The sequence below is a fragment of the Vanellus vanellus genome (genome assembly GCF_965231255.1).
Source record: "Vanellus vanellus genome assembly, chromosome: 1".
Taxonomy (NCBI): domain Eukaryota; kingdom Metazoa; phylum Chordata; class Aves; order Charadriiformes; family Charadriidae; genus Vanellus; species Vanellus vanellus.
The window spans coordinates 53619734-53639955 of NC_138905.1; the positions used below are offsets into that span (position 1 = coordinate 53619734).

The following is a 20222-nucleotide window of genomic DNA, read 5'->3' on the forward strand; positions in this document are numbered from 1 at the left end:
ACGTGACATTTGATCTCACAGCCACCATTTTAACATCCTTGTATTCCTTGAGGACAACTGAAATTACTGAGCACAGAATGCCTCCGTTCCCAGTTGCCTAGACTGCATAAGGTTGCAATTCAACTTCCTCCTCCTTTACCACAAAAACAAGCGAAGAAAGTTAGCAAAAGATAGTATTTACCTCTCCACGTTGAGCTTCTTGTATTCTGGTAAATCTGAGGTCAGCATGTTCCCAGTTTGCATTTACACTATATATTCTCAGCTGGGAAAGTTCAAACGAAGCATTAAAGGCTTTTGCACCAATCCTTATTATAATGGAGTTCACAGAAACCGAAATGCCTTCTACCACTTTTTCAGCAAAGCCATATTCACTAAAAAGTAAAATACCAACATATTAAATACACACCTGATGAAAGGGCACAAAATTAAACTTACTAAACAGCTGAAATACAAGATTAAACAAGCCATAAAATAAGTTCCGAATACATTTAACAAAAAATCATAAGTGGAGAATATATTTGATCTAGTTTACAGTAATTTTCACCCTATGATCCTAATCTCAAAATAGTCATTAAAGAACATATTTTGGATCAAGATCAATCTCCATGAAGTAAAACAATTGATGCAATTTTTCCATGATAAATATTTTATACATATATACACAACAGTCTACAGCATTATGTAGAAATCTTGCTCTTCTTTATCTATACATTAGGAGTAATTCACATCAAATGAATTACTTGACAATTCAATCTGGTTAGTATTTATCTCTATAAGCGAAGTTATTCCGCCCATTAAAACTAGTATCTTTCATATATGCAAAATAGGGTAAAATATTTGCTTTTTTGCATGCTAAATGGTGGTTATATTTCTACACCAAATCAACATGCACTCAAGTTTTAAAAAAGATAAAGCAGTTGCAATTATTATTTCTTAACAAAAATCTTATCTGTCTGAATGTTTTAGATTAGTGAATCAAAAACTGTATTTTAAATATTCTATTAACATCTAAAATTTTTTGCCCCCTTTTTTTTTTTCCTGCTTGTTTTAAAAGTACAGTTTGTGGTTTATCATTCCTTTTCCTTTTTATAACTTTCATCCTACACAGAATTTCTATGGCAATGATTTTCAAGCTGTACCCTAGGAGATGTAGAGGCCCATGGACTACTTCTACATATTACACAGAAGTTAAAATAAAAAAAGCCATTGTATCATCAAATTTGTTTTTCTGTATGTGTCCCTATGCCCACTGGAAAATGCTTTGGGTCCATAAAAAAATAAATGATTGGGGGGGTTGAAATCACTGATGTAATGCTATATTGTCCCACCAAATTACTTGACTTTTAGGCTACATAGTGTGCATGAAAACTTTCAGTAAGATGTGGCTGATACAATAAAGGAAATAGAACTTTAAAACACCACACTAACAAATAGCCCTTAATACTGTTTTTAGACCAAACAAAAGAAAAATAAAATTATTTTTTTAAAAAAGAGACACCCCAACATTATAATATTTTCCAAATAGGTTGAAGGCAAACTATCTTTAATTTTCAAAAAACTTACTATCAATTAAGCTTGGTAAATTTTTGATGCAATAGTTGCACCCGTATGAAACATGCCTAGGAAGCTCCGTACATAGTTCAGATGTCCCTTCCAGGCTTGGGTCTGGATAGTTCCATTATCATTAGACATATGTATCTCCACCCACCATAATAAAATAAAATTTTGGAGAGATGGAAATGGCAACCTGCAACCCTATATACTTCTGGAAATTTGCAGGGGATCCACCTGTTTTATAGTAATTCAAAACATTTAATTTAAACTTTTTTTTGATCAATTACATGTAAGTATCATCACTGACCTCTGTCCGGATGCAGTTGCTATAGGAGAGGGTCCATTGGGGGCACGTGGCTCTTCACATGTGCTCATTTCCATTACAACTTTATCCAAAGACTTGAAAAACAAAACAAAATGAAACAAAAAATTGGAGACATAAGAAGTAACAACGTAAATAGATGACATATGAAGAACAAAAAACCAACCAACCAACAACAAAAAGAAATCACTTGAGAACTTTTTCCAAAATACACACAAAACATTTCTTACCATGTCAATTTTCCCATAGACTTTTGTGACGTACCTGAATTACCTTCTTTTAATTTGTCCATATAAAATTTTAAATTTTGTGAATTCTAACAGACCTTCCCAGTGAAATATTGGATTACAGAATTCTTGATCCCTGAGCATGGTTTATCCATCATGCACATTCTCAAAAAAATGCATGTCGAAAATGGCATGATTTAATGCATACTCCTCTGGGTTTTCTTCCTATATGGTGGTTCTTTCAGTGAAATACTTAATACCTCCAGAGTTTTCTAAATGTTTCAGTAAGTTCAGAAAATTTTAACGGAAAATATTTGAAACTAGTCCACTAAAATTTGTGATAGTAGATGAAGTTTTGTGCTGCATCTTAAAACAAAATCTGAATATGCACACATGAGCGTATATACATTCTGTGTGTATACGAAACTACTTGTTTTACTAGATCTACTGAAGTTTCCAAAAAGATATATTCTAGTATAATTTGCAACACATCATATTATAGTAAAATTGTATGCTATTATTGTATTCTTTGTACTTAAGGTGGGACCCTTCCAAAAGAAGCTGGGAATTATGGGAATGAGACACCTAAATCCTATTTTAGCTGACGACTATATTTAAATAGCAGAACTATAACACAAATAATACATACTAGCAGCGGGGTCAACAGAATGGAACAAACCAAATGCAAAAACTTATTCCCAGCAGCTGAATAAATCCAAGAATCTCCTCATTTACAGTACAATGTTTGTGACCTAAATTTATCAAAATACCTGGAAAGGGTTAATTTAAGGCTTAGGTTCTGAAATCTTGTCCCATTTGAAGCCCATTCAAAACACAAAACCAATCTTACTTCCCTGTCAAGTTCTGACTTTATACCACCCCTTCTGAATTCCTCCATTTACCCTCTCTTAGGTCAGACAAACCACACTAAAAAGCTTTGTCTTTAATTTTAGATTTTTCATGATTCAACCTGCCCTACCTACTGGATTTTATTATCATATTGTGTCAATTCTGCCTGTCTTCATAATCCACTTGCTCCACAGACATTTTTCCATGCTGCTCTTATCCATGAAACACCCTGACTACTACCTAGAAATTCATGAACACTCTACTCTGGATTTATTTATACTTCACTATATTTTGATGCTTAAACACAAGTGTTAGCTGTTACAGCTAAATTTGGGCATTTAAAAATTATTTTCTCAGATGTCTTAATGAGTAACTTGCCATGCAAGACAACAACAGAGGAAAAAAACAAACAAACAAAAAACAAAACAAAAAAAAAACCAAGAAGAAAAAAAATCCCTGGTTTGAGAATGGTGGGCGGTAAGCCAAGACTTCTCCTGCTTATCCTAATGTTTTTGGATGTTTGACCACTCTTTTAAGGTTTCTTAAATCAAGATCTTTGGAACAATCTCCTTCACTACATGACTAGTGAAAAGAACAGTAGGGCAGTGATTTAACAAGTTTGTGTAATATAAATAGGAGTTAACAAAGAACACCTGGATGTAGATATCAGTTTATTCTTTTTCCTCTGTCAAAGTACAGTAGTTGCCAGTGAGAAAACTGTTACATAGCATCCTTGGGTTCCCAAAGCACTCCTCAAAATTATATTGTTTATCATATGGAAACAGAAATTGATTACGAGCAAAGATAACTTAGTATTTGCCACTATGTCAACAGATGGATTTTCACAGAGGGCAACTCAGCTCAATGAAAGTACCGCTGGCTAAACAAGTGGGTTCTAGTTACCTCCTAAGCTCTGCAAACAGAGGATGCTATTCCAATTTAATCAAACTCTCCATAACAAAAATATCCCCATCAAAACAGTGGAAGTTCAGTGATGTAATATTAAGGGCTGAAGTTGGACATTTAGGCCATTGAATTCACCTTCCTTTAGAAGTCAAAAAGGCTGTTGTACAGTCTACCATTGAAGAGTGAACTTTTGTTATCAATTTAACAAACTTGCTCAAGGAAAGCTTTACGTAAAAAAAGGTGACCTTGAAAGTTATCTTAACCTCAAAGATTGCTAATGTAAGTTCAATAGGAGCAAAGCAAGCAATCAGGCCTTGCTACCGTAGGTCAAAGTACGTAATCTTTAAGAATAGCACGGCTCAAACTGATTTCCTAATTTGGCAGTTGCACCTTACAGTCAAGTGGTTGAATCATCCCACGTTAGCATTAGCACACTCTAAGCTCTCTTTGTCAGGAAGAAGCGGTACAGACATCAGTACATTACAACTGGGTCACTAGGAAATGCACTAAGTATTTAAAACAACATGTCTTTCCCAAGTCTGATTCAGAACTAAGGAATTACAAGCACATTCAGGAATGCACTGCAAGACTAGGCAGCATGACAGTTAAAGGAATATTCATACCTAAGTAAACACAGTTAAGAAAGTTTAGCCACCATCAAGCAAATCACTTCTGGAGACTTTCTTAGTATACGTAAAAACAAAGAACAAAACTAAACAAATGCAAGAATTAGCATTACTTCTAATTGTTGTTGAGTCATATTTACGCATTTTACATCCTATTTATATCCAGGCTGAATCCTAGGCTGTTACAGAAACCCTGTAAATGTTATGTGGATGAAACCTGCCATAACTGAGCTCATTGGGTATAGAGAACAGATGAATAACAGAAAAGTCCTTAGAAAAGACAGCTCCAAAAGACAGGCAGAAACTTGCAGAAAGGGTTAGTTGGACAAATAACTACCCTTCAGGTGAACCCAAATTAAGATGTAATGACTGAAGAACTTGACAGAAATTAGTTAACAGCCAAACATTATAGTGATGATGCCCAAAGCCATAGATTAAGAAAACAAACCTACCAACAAAAACATTAAGGCATTTTGTCTTGATCTGCCTCTACCCAGAGGACACTTAGTAAAGGCCCGTTAATGTTTCAGTTATTTCTAGAGTCAAGTAAAGAGAACAATATAAACATTTGAGATAAATTCTGCTACACAGAGTATATTTAGGCTTTGATGCCAGAACTCACCAAAGAGATGGGATGTGTTTTCAATTTTGTCCATGGTATCTGCAAAGAAAAACATTATTCTAAAGCAAAGTAAATATTAAAAATATAGTAAAACAAAGCATTTGTTTAGAATGTGTTTTATGCATACAAATTATATTTGTAACTCCTTAACTCAGAATAATACTACTTTCAAAACATCAAGTTTATCTGAAAATACTGTATAGTAAATTGATGCACACACATAAATTTATTTTAGGTGTTAAAACCAGAACTTCAAAATCTACTTATTACTGAGCAGAAAACAGAGAAACAAAATAGAATCTGTCTCTTTAACACCAAGGTGTCAAGCACCAGAAAAAGTAACAACTCTCTTCCACACTCCTTTAAAAGGAAAGAAAATCCGCATTTGCTCTGTTGGCCTACAAATAACTGGATACCTACAACAAAGCATCAAGTTCACTGCATTCAGAAAAATCAGGACAATCTCCCATTAGGAGGCAGAAAAAAAAAAAAAAAAAAACAAACACAAAAAAACCCAGAAGACTGAAGACATGCCAAAGTTTGACCAGATCATAACTTCTGTCAAAAACAAGCTATAGCTTCATTTCTTACTCTCATATTAGTATAATCTAGGAGAGATTGATATACATTGCTTCAATTCTTAGCAGCCGCAAGGACCAAAAAAGCAATGTCTACTAGATTTAGAGTGTTTCCACATTTCCCACAGAGACCAGAATCTCTCAGAAAGATATTTTTGGAAATAGGAAAGGAACAAGATGGAAAGCAATAAAAACAGAGGAGTAAAGAGAAGAAAGAATACATAAAAAAGAGAAAAATAAATAATTATAGTAGTCCAATTACCATGGGCAAATACAAGCTTTCATCTCTACCCCTATTTCAGAACAAACAGGAATAAACTCTACTCAGAAAGAAAAAAAAATTATTAAAGAAATTATTATGCTTATTTTCATAATTTCCATATGTATTTCATGTCATCATACGAGAAACAAAAATTAGGAAGAAATTATTGCTAGTAACATCTTTTGTTTTTCTCTAAAATATTATCAAGCGCTCATCACAATTTTCTATGAATACAAAGTTGCTTGAAAGTTTACAGAGACAGAAGGAAAAAAAGGAAGACTTGGCTAATTACCATTCCAGCACAATAAAATACTCACCCTAATGGATGCTTTATTGCAAAAGACCTTGTTTATGGCAAGCCACGTTGGAAGATCCAGCATGTTCTGAAGCACCTCTTGATCGAGTTCTAAATTGGTCAGCTGACCTTCCCCTTTTAATGTGCTCAGGTTGATCTTGTCAGGTGACAGATTTTTGGTGAACCTAAGAACAAACATGCACCTTAAGTAAATGCATATAAAGCAATCAGAGCTGTCCCACGTATAGCTGACAATTTAACTTAAAGCAATGGTTGGGAGGTGAGGAAATCATCTTAGGTTCTTAGCTACAATTTCACCCTGAAAACAAATGGTACCATGGAATTGCGTTGTCCCTCTAAATTTTTGCATCTCATTAACTCCATTTACAAACACATAAACAAAATTAAATGTCTGATGAGGTACCTTCGAATTTGTCCATCACCCAGAATAACAAATCCTTGATTCAAAGTATTTAACTATTTATTTTAAACTATATAAGGTAGAAGTGAACATATTTCACTCTTCAGTTTTTCAAAAGGAGAAAAAAAATAAATCCAAAACCTCTATAACTTGTACTGTCATTCTTGAGTAAGCAGGAGTGGCTTAGAATTCACTCAGGAGGAGTAACTACTCCTTATAAATAGTTCCTTTTTATATATATTTACAGTTAAAAACTTGAAAAAAAATATTTACACTATTCATTAAGTTCAATCACAGAATTTAATAACATAAATTAGAAAGATACACACACATATTTACACACACATAGCAGCATGGTGTATATAAAATACTGGATGAAAACTTGAAAGGTCAATCTGATATGTGATATACAAAGGCTAAAAATGTAAGTATTTAAAGAAGTACCTATGCAATAAATTTCATTATACTTCAAAGGCGCTATGATTTACTGATACAATAGAACAATCTATATGACCGTGTCAAATGGTTCACATCCTTGTGAGGTACCATGACAAAAACCATAGGTACTCTACCCTCAAATCAACAGCTGTAGCGTTTTATCTACCACAAGCTGAAGAATAGGCTATACTTAACCACACTTGCATTCTGCCAAAATTGTTTCTGCTCATGAATTGGGTCTAATTTTACAAGGTTAGGTAGTAGAAAATACTACTGTTTGCATTACACTTTGTGACTCTTCCAACCAAAATCTCCCCGTGCTCATATTCTGCAAGCAGAGAGCAAAGGGGTTCATCTGTCCACAAGGATGGAACATCGCCCTGAAGCAGTGCCCCAGAAGGTGCAACTCCATCATTGCCTTCCCATTCAAGAGACCAATTTCCAAACCAACTACCACAAAGTTCTTATTAAGTAAAATACTCGAGGGAAATGATGGAAGAAGGTGAAGGTGGCTGGGAAGCTTTTCCTCTTAAAAAGTTTCCAAGTGTGGCTTCAAACGTGTCAGGCATTTTCTCAGTCCAACCGCTTTATTGCATTCTTGTGCTGGTAAGCTTTGGAATTGCATTTACCCAGCCTGACAAACTGCAAACATCCATTTTACCACTCCTATGAAACATTCAGCCAGATACCATAAACTTACAGAGTTTCATCATCTGTCAGTTTAATCACAAAGAGGAACTCTCAAAGGTCCAGACACCTGGGGTGGAGGCGTACAGGGGAAGCAGCTTGTTCAGAATTAAAAGTTCAGTTAATTTGTTTGTTTTCAGGTTTTTTTACTATACCAAGTCTGAAATTATTCAGTATTATTTGCAAATAATACTAGATACCTTTCTTATAAGTGTTGCAGATGTTTCTGTATTGCTTACAAGGCATAAATTATCCAGAAGCAGTGAGCTTTGACTCGTGAATAATGTATTTCAATAATTTCAGTATTAAAAATATGTTAAGATAAGGCTACTGACAAATATATTTTCCTTGACAACTAATATACTTCTAAATGCTCCATTTAGAAACATTATGAGGGGAATAAAGGACTTTAAATTATTTATTTTTCTGGTTACATTTCTTTGTTGCTTTTAACAAGAGAGAGAATGAGAAGAGCTGCATAACCTGCCTCAGTAAAACACCCCCATCCGTAACTGCAAAATATGAGGCCTCCTATCTCAGAAATCATATTGACAAGTCTCATCTGACTCAGCTAATTCAAATTCCTTGAAGAAAAAAAAAGCAGCCATTGAAAGTTTTCAGTCACACCATAGTATCTCCCACTCTTGACTTTGTAAATGAAGGTCAACATAAGAATCACAAATTGGTGTTATTTTGAAGTCACATTTATACAGTGAATGCCAAAACATTCTGCCATTATGCACAGAGTGTCCTGAGACTCATGCTCTGTGGAAGAAGTCCCCCTCAGGGTTCCCTGTTGCGTTTGCCACACCAGAATAGTCTCCACTCAACTTGGAGACAGATCTAACCATTATCTTGGTCTCAACTGCAGACACATCACAGTGAAACCCAGAGGATCTAAAGAAACAGGTTTCCAAACTTCACAGCAAAATACCATTAAGGAGAACAGAGATGGCAAAGCTGTTGAGTTACGTCTGACATCCTTCAAACAGACAAAATAGGAGCTAGACCCTCCCAACAAGGAGCAGAAGGACAGGGAAAGCAATCTCAACAAGGAGCAGCGCTTTTTTTTTTTTTTTTTTTAAATTCTTTTGAGAGTGTTGCTTTGAATTTGTTACATCTCCTGCAGGCAGTGAAAGGAAAAATGTCAAGTGCTGCTTCATTCAGCAGGAACTGATGTAAGAGGATTTCCACCTGTAAGACATCATTTCAAGAGTCACAGAAAGAAACCCTTAACGGGCGAGTTGTGAGAAGATGTTTCAGGTGTAGGCACCTGTAGCAGCAGATCTCTTCATTCCACTTCCACAGCTGCAATGTGACGGATGAGTGGATGCTGAGGACACTGAGGTCCTTCCCCAAAACCCATAACAACATCATAATATACAACAACCGCATCTGCTTTGTCTATCTGCTTAGTCCAGAGCAAATTTTCCACTGAGGATGCCAACACTTTGTTTCTGTGCCAGTTCCCTGCTCCTTCTACACTCAGTTGTTCCATAACAAACACTTTTGTTTGTCTGTTGAATATTTTCAGCACTTTAGAACCATTTCATACTGTTTGATATAACAGGAAAACTGTTCAGTTTTATACAGTGACCTCTACCTTAAAAAATTAGAAGTTGGCCTCTTTGGGCAGCTAGCCCTACAGAACACAATGTAATCAGACCTGTTAGTCAGAATTTAGAAGAATTCAGATCTTCATGCAGAAAATTAAAAGAAGAGCAAAATTTTTATGTAAAGCAGAGAAGTACTTCCCATAAAGTTAGGATAGAATCAATTAATTCTGAATATGTAGTAAATAGAAATCTTTGATTATGTCATGATATTTCATGATTAGAAATCTTTGGGGAAAGCCATTTAAAAATTTTCTATGAGCTTTTCATATAACTACTCAGAACTAACAATGTCACCAACTTCATGACACGCACACATTCTTCTCTCTTTCTTGGCACCAGCAAACAGATCCTCCCCAGCCTGCCTCTTCTTTTTCACTCTGGTGTTCATTCCTTAGAACGAGTTAATTACTCCCTAAAAACTGGGTTGAACTGGGAGCAGAGGTATCGACAATGGGGCCATTTCCCTGCGCAACATCCCATGAACTCCTGACTGATGTTCCTTTCTGAGAGAACAGACCAAGTGTTAACAAACACTACTCAGTACAAGAAGTAAATAAAGCAGAACAGAGAAAAATAAAAGGGATGGGCAAGAGGAATGGAAATAAAGGACATGGTTGAGTTCACCAAAGCTTTCTGTTACACTATTTTGCTGTGGCAGTAAGACATCACTGGTTTTGAGGCAACACATACTTGGTTTGCTAATACCACAAGTAATTCTTAGCAAAACTGTTTTCATGGATTTAGTTTCAATTTCATAAACTACCCTTCCTTCCTCAAAACATACGATTTGAGGTTTGAATTACTGTATCTGATAGCAAGAATTTCAATTCAGTTTTAATATGCAATTCTATGAGGTAAATTAATGCTATAAAATGTTTTACACTTTAAATGCCAAGAACCTAGACATACGAAATGATCAATATCACAAGCAGCCTGACATAGTGCATGTGTGCGTGTATATATATATGTACCCAAGGGAGCTAAGTATTACTATGCGGTTAGATAAATGGTTCCACTTTAATTTACAGAGTACAGACTAAGAGATTAGTGAAAACTGTAAAAGACTGCACAGTAACAGCACAGTAGTAAGAATCATATGTAGGCTACTAAGTTACAATCATTGTGTTTTGTCAGAACCACAACAGTTCTTTTAGTTCTTTCTCTCCAAAACACCTAAAAATCTGCACAGAAGATACATTTTTTTCCTTGCCCACAATATTTATTTTCTAAAGTTTTGTTTGTGACAATGCAGACTTGGAGCTCTGAATGGAGCACTCCACCATGGTTGCAGAGAAGATGGCCAAGAAGTGAAACTAGAAACAAAAAAATAACCAAACAGTAGAGAGGACAGGGGAAAACGCTTCTCTGAAAGCACAAGTTTATGGTTTGTATAATGAAGGCCACAGACCACATGAAGCTTACAGCAGTGCTCCACAAAGGTTTGGACACAATACCAGATGCCTTGTCAAGTTTGTCAACAGAAACATAACGAAGTCTGGATTGCATTTGGACACAGTATTCTCAGCTGTTTTGCACATCTACTGAATATACAATGTCTTCCACCTGGCTCTACCATATGCCTCCCCATCTTTTAAATAAAATTCCTTCAGCAATTTGATCCTAAACATATGCTCTAATCATGACAGACTATTAAATCATAATATGTGCCACATGTTTTGTTATCTTCTTGTTATGAACTAGAACTCTAAAAAAGATGTATGGTTCAAAACTGGCTCTGAAAAAGGGAAGCATGGCCCACCAAGCACTGGCAACTCTATCAATAATAACACAGCAGAAATGGAACAGAAATGTATCTTTTTCCTGTTTCACCTGGCTGAACCAGGTTATTAGATCACTAAGGAACTCTATACAATTTCTGAAGCAAGAAAAACAGTCTTTTTTCAATTGAGTTTCTGAGGAAGATACTGGCTTCCCATGACTCTGGGTAACAGAGAGAAGGAGGACTACTATCATTCTGCTCACTGTACCACTTCAAATTTTAAGACTTTGTGTTTAAAGAGAAGAGGAACGGAACTAACTCTGTCAAACCTGCTACAGAAACAAAGTATTGGGATCACCAGAGTGTTTATTGTTATGAGTGAGTTCCTCCCATCCGGTGTAACACCACAAATCAAAGCTGATTTTCAAAAACTGGTTTGAACCGGGGGCCGGGGGAGAAATCTAAATCCCTCCCACCTTTAAATAAGAAAAAAAAAGTCACAGCAAATAGCATGCTGCAGGCAACATAACCATTTCCTCTCTCATATTTTCTTTTCTGTAGCCAGAAGAAACATCAGTGTCTCAGGAACAAAACATCACCTGCAAACACTGAGTTCAGGAGCACTGCTATACTTTTTCCCATGGCAGCACATTATCAGTTAAGTCCAAAGTACCAAGAGGCTTAGATCTATTAGACAGGAGCAAGTCCTAGAGGGCAGCAAGTCCTAGATGAGAAAAAGACAAACTCCCTAGATTAAAAAACAACTCTACATACCAGTAAAATTAAGCACAATGACACTTTAGAAGAGTTCTTAGTAGCATTGTCCTCTTCATCCAGGTATGACAGGAGAGAAAAGAAAAGGTGGGAGACACTACAGTCATACAGGATTAACGATTTAGCTGCCGTTAAGTGAAGAGCAGACAGAATAAAGACAGGCTTTACAGGTGCAACAATTGATTGACCACTATTGAAAGGGTAAGGCACTAATGAAAATTTTGCATGGATGTGATAGACCAGGGGGAAAAAAAAAAAAACAAAAAAAAAAACACAAATACAAAAAACAAACTTCTGTAAAAAGATGTCTATTTTAGTCCTTCAGACCTATGAAACAAGATCAGAATCAAGCAACTGGTATCTTGTCTCGGTACTTTAAAAAACTTCAACCAAAAAGCATCACAAAAGCTGCTACAAAAATTAACCGTACAGCACAGGCTTAAGGTTAGTGGAAATTGGTCAGAAAACCGCAAGAGCAACAATATCTAATATGTCCAAAGAGTATGCAGAAATCCAAAGGCACTGAATACACTTAGTAATGGCCTAGAAAAAGCTGGTGAACCGCAAAGTAACGGAAACCTTTTGAGTGAACCCTGGTTGTCCTAGGGATGTTCTAATTTTAATCCAGTGTAACGAAGTAGTACTTCAACCACTAAGAAACCATTAACTATGGCTTATATAGGATTTGGACTAAATGACTGTTAACTCCACAGGCTGATTTAAAATGTGTAGAAGTTGGCAGGTAACGTTAAAGTCACATTCATAAGCCCACAAAAAACTGGCCTTCTGAAGAACCCAAGACATCAGCAAATGGCTTTGCAGCAACAGCTGACTCATTGATGAAGCAAGATACTGAACATCTGAAAATAAAATTCATGGAAACTACAGGGTTCCAAGTGAAAGATAAGTTTTTAGGAAACAAAGCTGGAAGATTAGAGACAATTGATGAAAAACTGCCTGGGATACATGAAGGTTAAAGTATTTCTATGCATAAAAAACGAATGATAAGTAGTACTGAGTATCACCACAAAATATGATGGCATGCCCTCATCTTGGACACTATATCCATTTCTGAAAATATTAAAACCAATTTAGAAACAGAGAAGCTAAACAAAAGCATTAATGACAAAGTAATGAATGCTGCACAAAAAGTTAACTGGACGCTCATTTATCGTAACTTAAGAACAAAAACACACACAAAACTAAAAGAGAACATATTTAAAGCCAGTAAAAGAAAACACTCATTGCAGAACATTTTAATTACCATGAAAACATCAGGATAGAATACAGTACCAAAACCAAAAGCTTAAAAGAATTTAAAAAAAATTAAGATTAAGGCACTTGTGGTAGGGTTTCTAATACTTTTTATGCCTACAACATAGTAGGATTCAGCAAACACACTCTGACACATGAACACTTAAGTTCTTTACTTAAGAATATTCACAGTGCATTTCATGGAACATAAACACTTGTGAGGATAAATTTTAACATTTATGGACAAAAAAAACTTGCACAAACAACGGCACACTCACAGTCTTGCCACAGCACTGTAAAATCTCACCACCACTGTCAGCAGCCAGTGGGTAACCAGTAGGCAAGTCTATAGTGGACATAACTTCAGTGGTCTGAGAGGCTATCCTCCAGCCTTTATCCAGAAGTCATCTGTATCAGCAATGTTGTGTCCTGCATGGATTCCCAAATACCACATAGTTTACTCCCAAGAAGCCCCGATCAGTAAATGAACTGCAAGGGCTACCATTCCCTCAGTCTGCAGGCTATACGGAATCACAGGGGGTTCCCAAACAGCAATACCAACCACAGCAGCTACACCTGTCACCAGACTTTTCGAGTACACCCCTCACTACCTATGATACCTGACTGGCACCTTCTTACACTCTCCAACATCAATTTGTACAGAAGGGTATCATCCCTTTACCCACGGGTAATGTGGCCACCCCACACAAATGCCTGCATGCTCTATTTAATCACACCTTCAACTTCTGCAGAATTGTTAGGTGTGTATTTGGTGGATGAGTGCAAGGTGGAGAAGCTTGTGTGGCCTGCATGGAGAGGATCTGCATGATCTGCTGGGTAGCATCTTGTGAAGGTGCTCACAGGCCAATGCTCTGAAGCAGGACAGGTCATTCCCCTGGTTGCACACCCAGCCTGGACCTACTGCTCTCAGCTGGCAACAAGTTATAGCACACTAGACAAGTCCAAAACACTACCTACAACCCTACAGCTTCAGCTGGGGCTTTTCAGGCTACTATACAGGACCTGAACCACCTAACACTCATCAGGCCTTTTGGGTTATTATAGTCTAAATACAGATCTTCCTTTCCAGGCAAATCACTAGGACTCAACAACCAGCCCATACTTGTGTAACACGTCTGCTGCAGTGTCACACCATCCGCCTTACCTCTCCCATCCTGGGAGGTGGAGCACTGAATTGTACATCTGCTTTGCTGATGCTTTCCAAATAATTGCTTCCATTTCATCATGACACAGAAGCGTGGACTCCTACTCCAGCTGACTTCCTAAAGACATCTTAGTACACTCATCCATTCACTCTAAGATCCATTCCATACTGACATCCCCACCAATTCTCTTGACAGTATATAAAGCTACCGCTAGTTAATTCTGTAATAACACATACAGGAAATTATTTTCTTTCTATTTGGAAAAACTGTATCGGTTGCTCTTTGGGTACAGGCAGAACTGAAACATCTGCTGTCATCAATGGCTATTATCTAATTATGTGTCATGCAGCAGATCTGCTCAGACATAGCCAAGCACTGTGCATAAATGAGGAGCTTACACTGCAGGAATGATAATCATCTTGTAAGTAAAATATTGCTCAAGAAATTTCTCTTTCATTTATGATAAATCCTCACATAGACCATTATTAGCTTTTCTGTTCCATAAGTCTTTTCACATATCACTTACACAAGCATAGAAATGGTCAATAGTATCAAACCCCCAAAATTGTTTCAAACATGACAATCCTATACACAACAGACCTTAACGCATATGTTGAGTAAAAGATAACATAAAACCCTTACTATACTAAACCATATGTGGCAAGGTATATGCAACTTCCATATTGCAGGCAGCAAAAATAACACCTCTCATTTTGAGAACTTGCTTATACTTGATAACTATTAAATTCCACTTAAAATACAACATTCTGTACCTAATACAAAGAAAAGCCACTTGAGGCAAAATAATTTTATAAATTTAAAATCAAGAAATAACAGTGCAGTGTAAAAGCATGACAACATCTGCCTTTTGGAAAATGCATCATATATTTATGTTACATTCGCAGATAGCTTTTTAATGCTAACTGATCAGATCTCACAACAAAATAAGATTTTTTTCAATAAGACATTAACTGCAAGGACTGTTTTAATTAAAAAAAAAAAAAAAAAAAAAAAACAAAACACACAAGCAAAACCAAACAGCTATTATCTTATGTAGACTAGGTAAAAACCTGACCTATTTTTCAAATATCCATCAATACAGAGGTAATAAACATCAAGTTATGAAAAGGAATGCAGTAGGTATAAATGATAAACAGCAAATGTCAAATAGCCTAAAGATATTGAGAAACATCTAGAAGATTACATTTAGAAAATACATTTAAAGGTATGTTTATAACGGGATTGCTGATTTACTTCACGAACCAGTTTTGCAAATTTAGTTTAGGACTTAAAAAAACAAACAAACAAACAAACAAACAAACAAACAACCAAAACCCCCAAACACATCGCTACATAGCAAATAAATTTTTTTGGCAGAATTGTAACAAACAGAAGAGAAAACCCAATTAACATTTCATAGAGCTCATTTCACCCCTGAATTTATATAAAAGTATACCACCTCTTACATTTACTCTACAAAGGTGGGAGAGGGGAAGTTACCTGAGGGCAAGGTATTCAGACAAAAGGCCCCTATTCCACGTGAAAGCAAGTGGTCAGTTGCCACGGCTTCTGAGAAGCTTCTGGTGCTCATTTTGGTAGTAAGGATATTCACAGCAAACCAATCTCCACCAGAGCCAGCTGGGATCGCTGCAGGGAACGGGACACAGGGGACACACAAGGGATCAAGTTCAAAGGGAAAAAGGAGTGATACAATAATGTAAGAGAGTTTTAGCTAAAGATAACTGCAGTTACAACAGTTTGTTACGCATCATGACATTATAGAACTAAAAAGGAAACAGACCTGTGTAAAATACTAGATTCCCATGAGAATGTGCCTTGCTGATACTACAATACTGCAGCCATGTTTAGATGAACAGCTTCTGGAGAAAATTTTAATCATGCAGAAATGGTCTATATAATACAGCCAAGTGGTTTCAGAGATACTCAGTATATTTGGAATGCGAGAAGGACGATAGCCCAGAGATGCAGCTTAAGAGGTTTTTCTTTTATTTTGAAATGGGAGGCAACTTTTCAGTTTTATTTTGCCTAGCCTGAGATTTCTCAGCCCACATTATTTGTTCCTATTCACGGTGTCTCCACCTATTCAAAATTCACACTAAAGAAACATGATTCTACAGTGGTAAGGGACATAAAAACAAATCCAAGAAGTCCTTGTGTTTGGGGTGGTGCTACAGAGACCTGCACGTTTCACATTCTGATTTTTCAGGCTATGAAATTTTAGTATGTTAAGCTTCTCAAAAACTAAAAATTAGACTCTTTGATTTAGCAAAGCATGCAGTAATTTAAAAAAATTCTTCACTTTGAAAAGATGCCTTAACCTAAATATAATTAATTCCTACACTTTTACACTTTGGGATACAATAAAATCCAAGCATTTGCACAGTGCCCTTAGTAGGGAGTCTGTTGGGATATTTGAACAACGTTCAAGAGATTTATCACTACAGTGAACTACAAATACCTATTTACGAATGATTATTTTTCTCAGGTCTCCAGATCCCCAGCAATGTGGGCAACTACAACATGAAAATTGTTCCATAAGTAAGCAACCACGTAACTTCCATATTCCTGGGTAGCTGGATTCCAAGGTTGCTGCCTTGGCAGTCAGGTAGCAAAAGCAGCCAACTTCTCCGAGAAAAAAGAAAAGCTCTGGTATTCTCAAACTATACAATCAGCTGCATGGCAGAGCTGCCGCAAAAGCACAGAGCTGCGCTGGGGGCATGCACTACAGAGCAAGGGTCCTACATCCACACAGGGGAGCCTGGAAGTACTAAAAGCCACAGCCCGAGTTGGAGTTCTTTTCTCACTTCCTTCTCTTGTTTCTTCTCATGAAAAGAGGTGAGAACGAAGAGATCTGGACCCTGGTAAACCACCAGCTCCACAAAGGTGTACAGAAGAACTCCTGTGGGAGCTACCGGATCAAGAGACCTGGGCTCCTCCCCAATCAGCCAGAAACTGGATATGCTGTTACTTGCTAGCAATTATTCTCATGATTTGCAAAAAATCTGCAAAACAAATCACTTTGTGCAAACCTTTATAATTCCATTAATGTTTCATCAGAAATTATCTGATCTCCTTTATCCAATCTGCTTGTAGAAAGCAGAAAATAAAACAAAATAGACTTTAAAAAGCACCTCTCACTCGGAAAGTTATTTAGTACATATTTTTATACCCCTTTGATATAAAAAACACCTCGGCAAGAGGCAATACCAAATTTCAAAAAATGTAACTGTGGGCTTTGTTTTGATTCTTACATACTCCATAATCATTTGAAGATAAGGCACAAGTTTATTCCTTACAGGCTTTATTTAAATACCTTTTTTCCTGAGAATGCTGCACACTAGCATACCAACTACTTGAACACGAAGTAATCTTCAACATTCTGAAACTTATTTCCCAGTAAAACCATTCTGAGAATCATTTCAAGAAAATGATTGAATACTATACAAGTAAAATGCTGCTGATTAATTCCTGTTGATTCTGCAGATTAATTTTATGTATACATAAAAGTTCTCTGACTTCAACAAAGCTTCAGCAGAACTTTAATTGTACAAATAAGGTGTCTGCAGAATCAGCATCCAGATTCACAATAAATTTGCAAAAATAATGTAAAACAAACTGAAAACTAGAATTCTGTGAGTTTATTTTATTAACCCAAATGCTACTGAAAGCTTAAGAGATCTTTCTGAGACATAAGAGTTAATATTAAATCTTAATAAATGTAGTGATTAAGAATTCTACCAGCAAATACATTATAGCTGCTTTATCTCCAAAATACCTTTATAATTTTGTAAAGCACCAAAGCAATTTCAGTTTGGCCCTTTGGAAGATGTTCTGTTACAGAAGCTTAAAACACGATATGACACACAAAGCTACTAACAAAAATAGAAGTTAAAGGTTTTTTATTTTTGTTGAAAAAAGCATTTATTGATTCCTTTTTGCTCATCAGAACACTACCAACACGTTCACACAGACAAAACTGTTGGCATGAATTCTCCACTTAAATACAAAAAGTATTGAATTTCAAATATAAGGGGATTTAAGAAATACCAGATTACAATGAAACTTTAAGTTTCTCTTTCTCCTCATTCTTCTCTGCTGTCTGAAGCAGTTCTGCTTTAGTACCTGTCCTTTTTCAGACTCTGTTCTTTCACTAGGTGCAGCAGCATTTGTCTACAATAGGCATTAAGCTCATGCTTTCCGTAAGCATTCAGATTCAACACAAATTCATTCAGAACAATATAGATTGTCATGTCTACATCATGTTTTGCAATTTTCCCACATACTACACAAGCCAATAAAGTCAGTCACCTAAAATACCCTCTGTAAAATCTTCAGTACAAGCAAAGAGAGAAGGTGGTTTATGCTTATTCTAGGAAAATATTTGGCTGGCTAAAATAATTGGATAACTTTCACAAAACTAAAGTGACATAGAAGAGGAATACACAAAACTGAAAAGAAGCAAAAAAATCTACTTCTTTTGCTACTAGTGGAAGTTTCAAAGTTCATCCAAATAATTTTGGTCATTTAATTACAAGAAGGAACGTGCCCATTCTAGCCAAATAAAGGAGAATTGGCAGGTTCTAAGAGGAGTCACTTCAGATCTCTTGAGATGGTAACATCCCTCATCAAACAGGCACATCTTACTGGTATAAAAGCAGGGTGATAGGCAGGTCAAATATTTAGGTAGGACACATATCAGTGAAGTTGTACCTGATGATATCAATATCACTGCTTATAGCAGGATCAGCTGATTCCTGACATCCATACAATTAGCACGCTATTGTTTGTAAAACTAATCCTCATATGCATTTTAGAATGATGTCCCAATGATGAGGTGAAAAAAATTGTCACAAAATTTACTGCAATTTTCTTTTATTGAAATCTTAGCATTTTTACATCTATTGCTTCAGGTGAGCAAAAGCAAAGAAGGTCAATGTTCGTGCAGACCATTAACTAATGACACATACTGAAAACAATTTGGGTTTCTGCCATACCAAACACTTTTAAACCACTGTTTTCTTTGTGAAAACAGCAAATAAGATTCAAACAACGAATGGGATTTTGTTAAGTTGAAGTACGTGTTATCAGTGGTAAACTTAAGAGTTAATATCTAACTGAGATGAAGAATGTCATATTCAGTGAGGCTAGCAGAGGTAAAGTTTGTAAGCTTTCCTTCATGCTGCTTATCTAAGAATGTAGCATGTATCTACATTCTGATACACAAAACTGTTTTTCACAGAAAGGCAGGGATACTGCAGATTCTTCCACAGACGACTCAGTTAAACAGCTCATTAGGTAGAAGGGGAATTTCAGTCAATGATACTAAAAGCCAAAACTGAAAACAACCTGAAAAAAGCCTTATACGAGTCTGTGTAAGTAATACCTAATCTCTGTCGATACCTTGGATCCAACCAACTCAAGATTCAAATCCCTACAGTAGAGACAGTCACAGAGAGTGTAATAGGAACACTATTGTGAACTTGCACAGTGCAATCTAAAGTCCTGAAAATTGTTTTCTACACTTGTCTACACAGTCTAACTGAGGAAAAAGAAGTAACGCTAAAGGGTATCTGCTCTTATCATAGAAAAGCAGTGCACAAAAAATCTTGCAAGAAAAGGTGCTGTTCAACAAGAAATCTCTCGCCCATGAAAACATGTAACAGCACACATGAAGATTCACTGGGGATTTCAGTTCACTGGGGAAGACCTTGACAGTAAGAGTAAGTGATGCCAACACTACATAGAAGACTTCTAGGCAGTGTCCTTTGTAAAGGATAACACCATTATCCAGCTAGTTGTTTCATTTTAGGGCACGTATATTACAAAATAAAGACACACTACCATCCGCATTCACAAAAAACACACCTAACACAATATGGAGCTG

At 36.3% G+C, this 20222-nt stretch overlaps 1 protein-coding gene across 1 annotated transcript in view; it reads right to left on the reverse strand.

The window, feature by feature from the left end:
• The window catches only part of BLTP3B (bridge-like lipid transfer protein family member 3B), a 58576-nt gene that overhangs the window by 35130 nt on the left and 3224 nt on the right, over window positions 1-20222 (reverse strand). Inside the window, exons 2-5 of the mRNA XM_082498690.1 lie at window positions 6264-6426; window positions 5107-5145; window positions 1862-1953; window positions 182-371 (exon numbers count right to left, since the gene is read on the reverse strand). Coding sequence (XP_082354816.1) covers window positions 182-371; window positions 1862-1953; window positions 5107-5145; window positions 6264-6426 — 484 coding nt within the window. The remainder of the gene's footprint in view (window positions 1-181; window positions 372-1861; window positions 1954-5106; window positions 5146-6263; window positions 6427-20222) is intronic.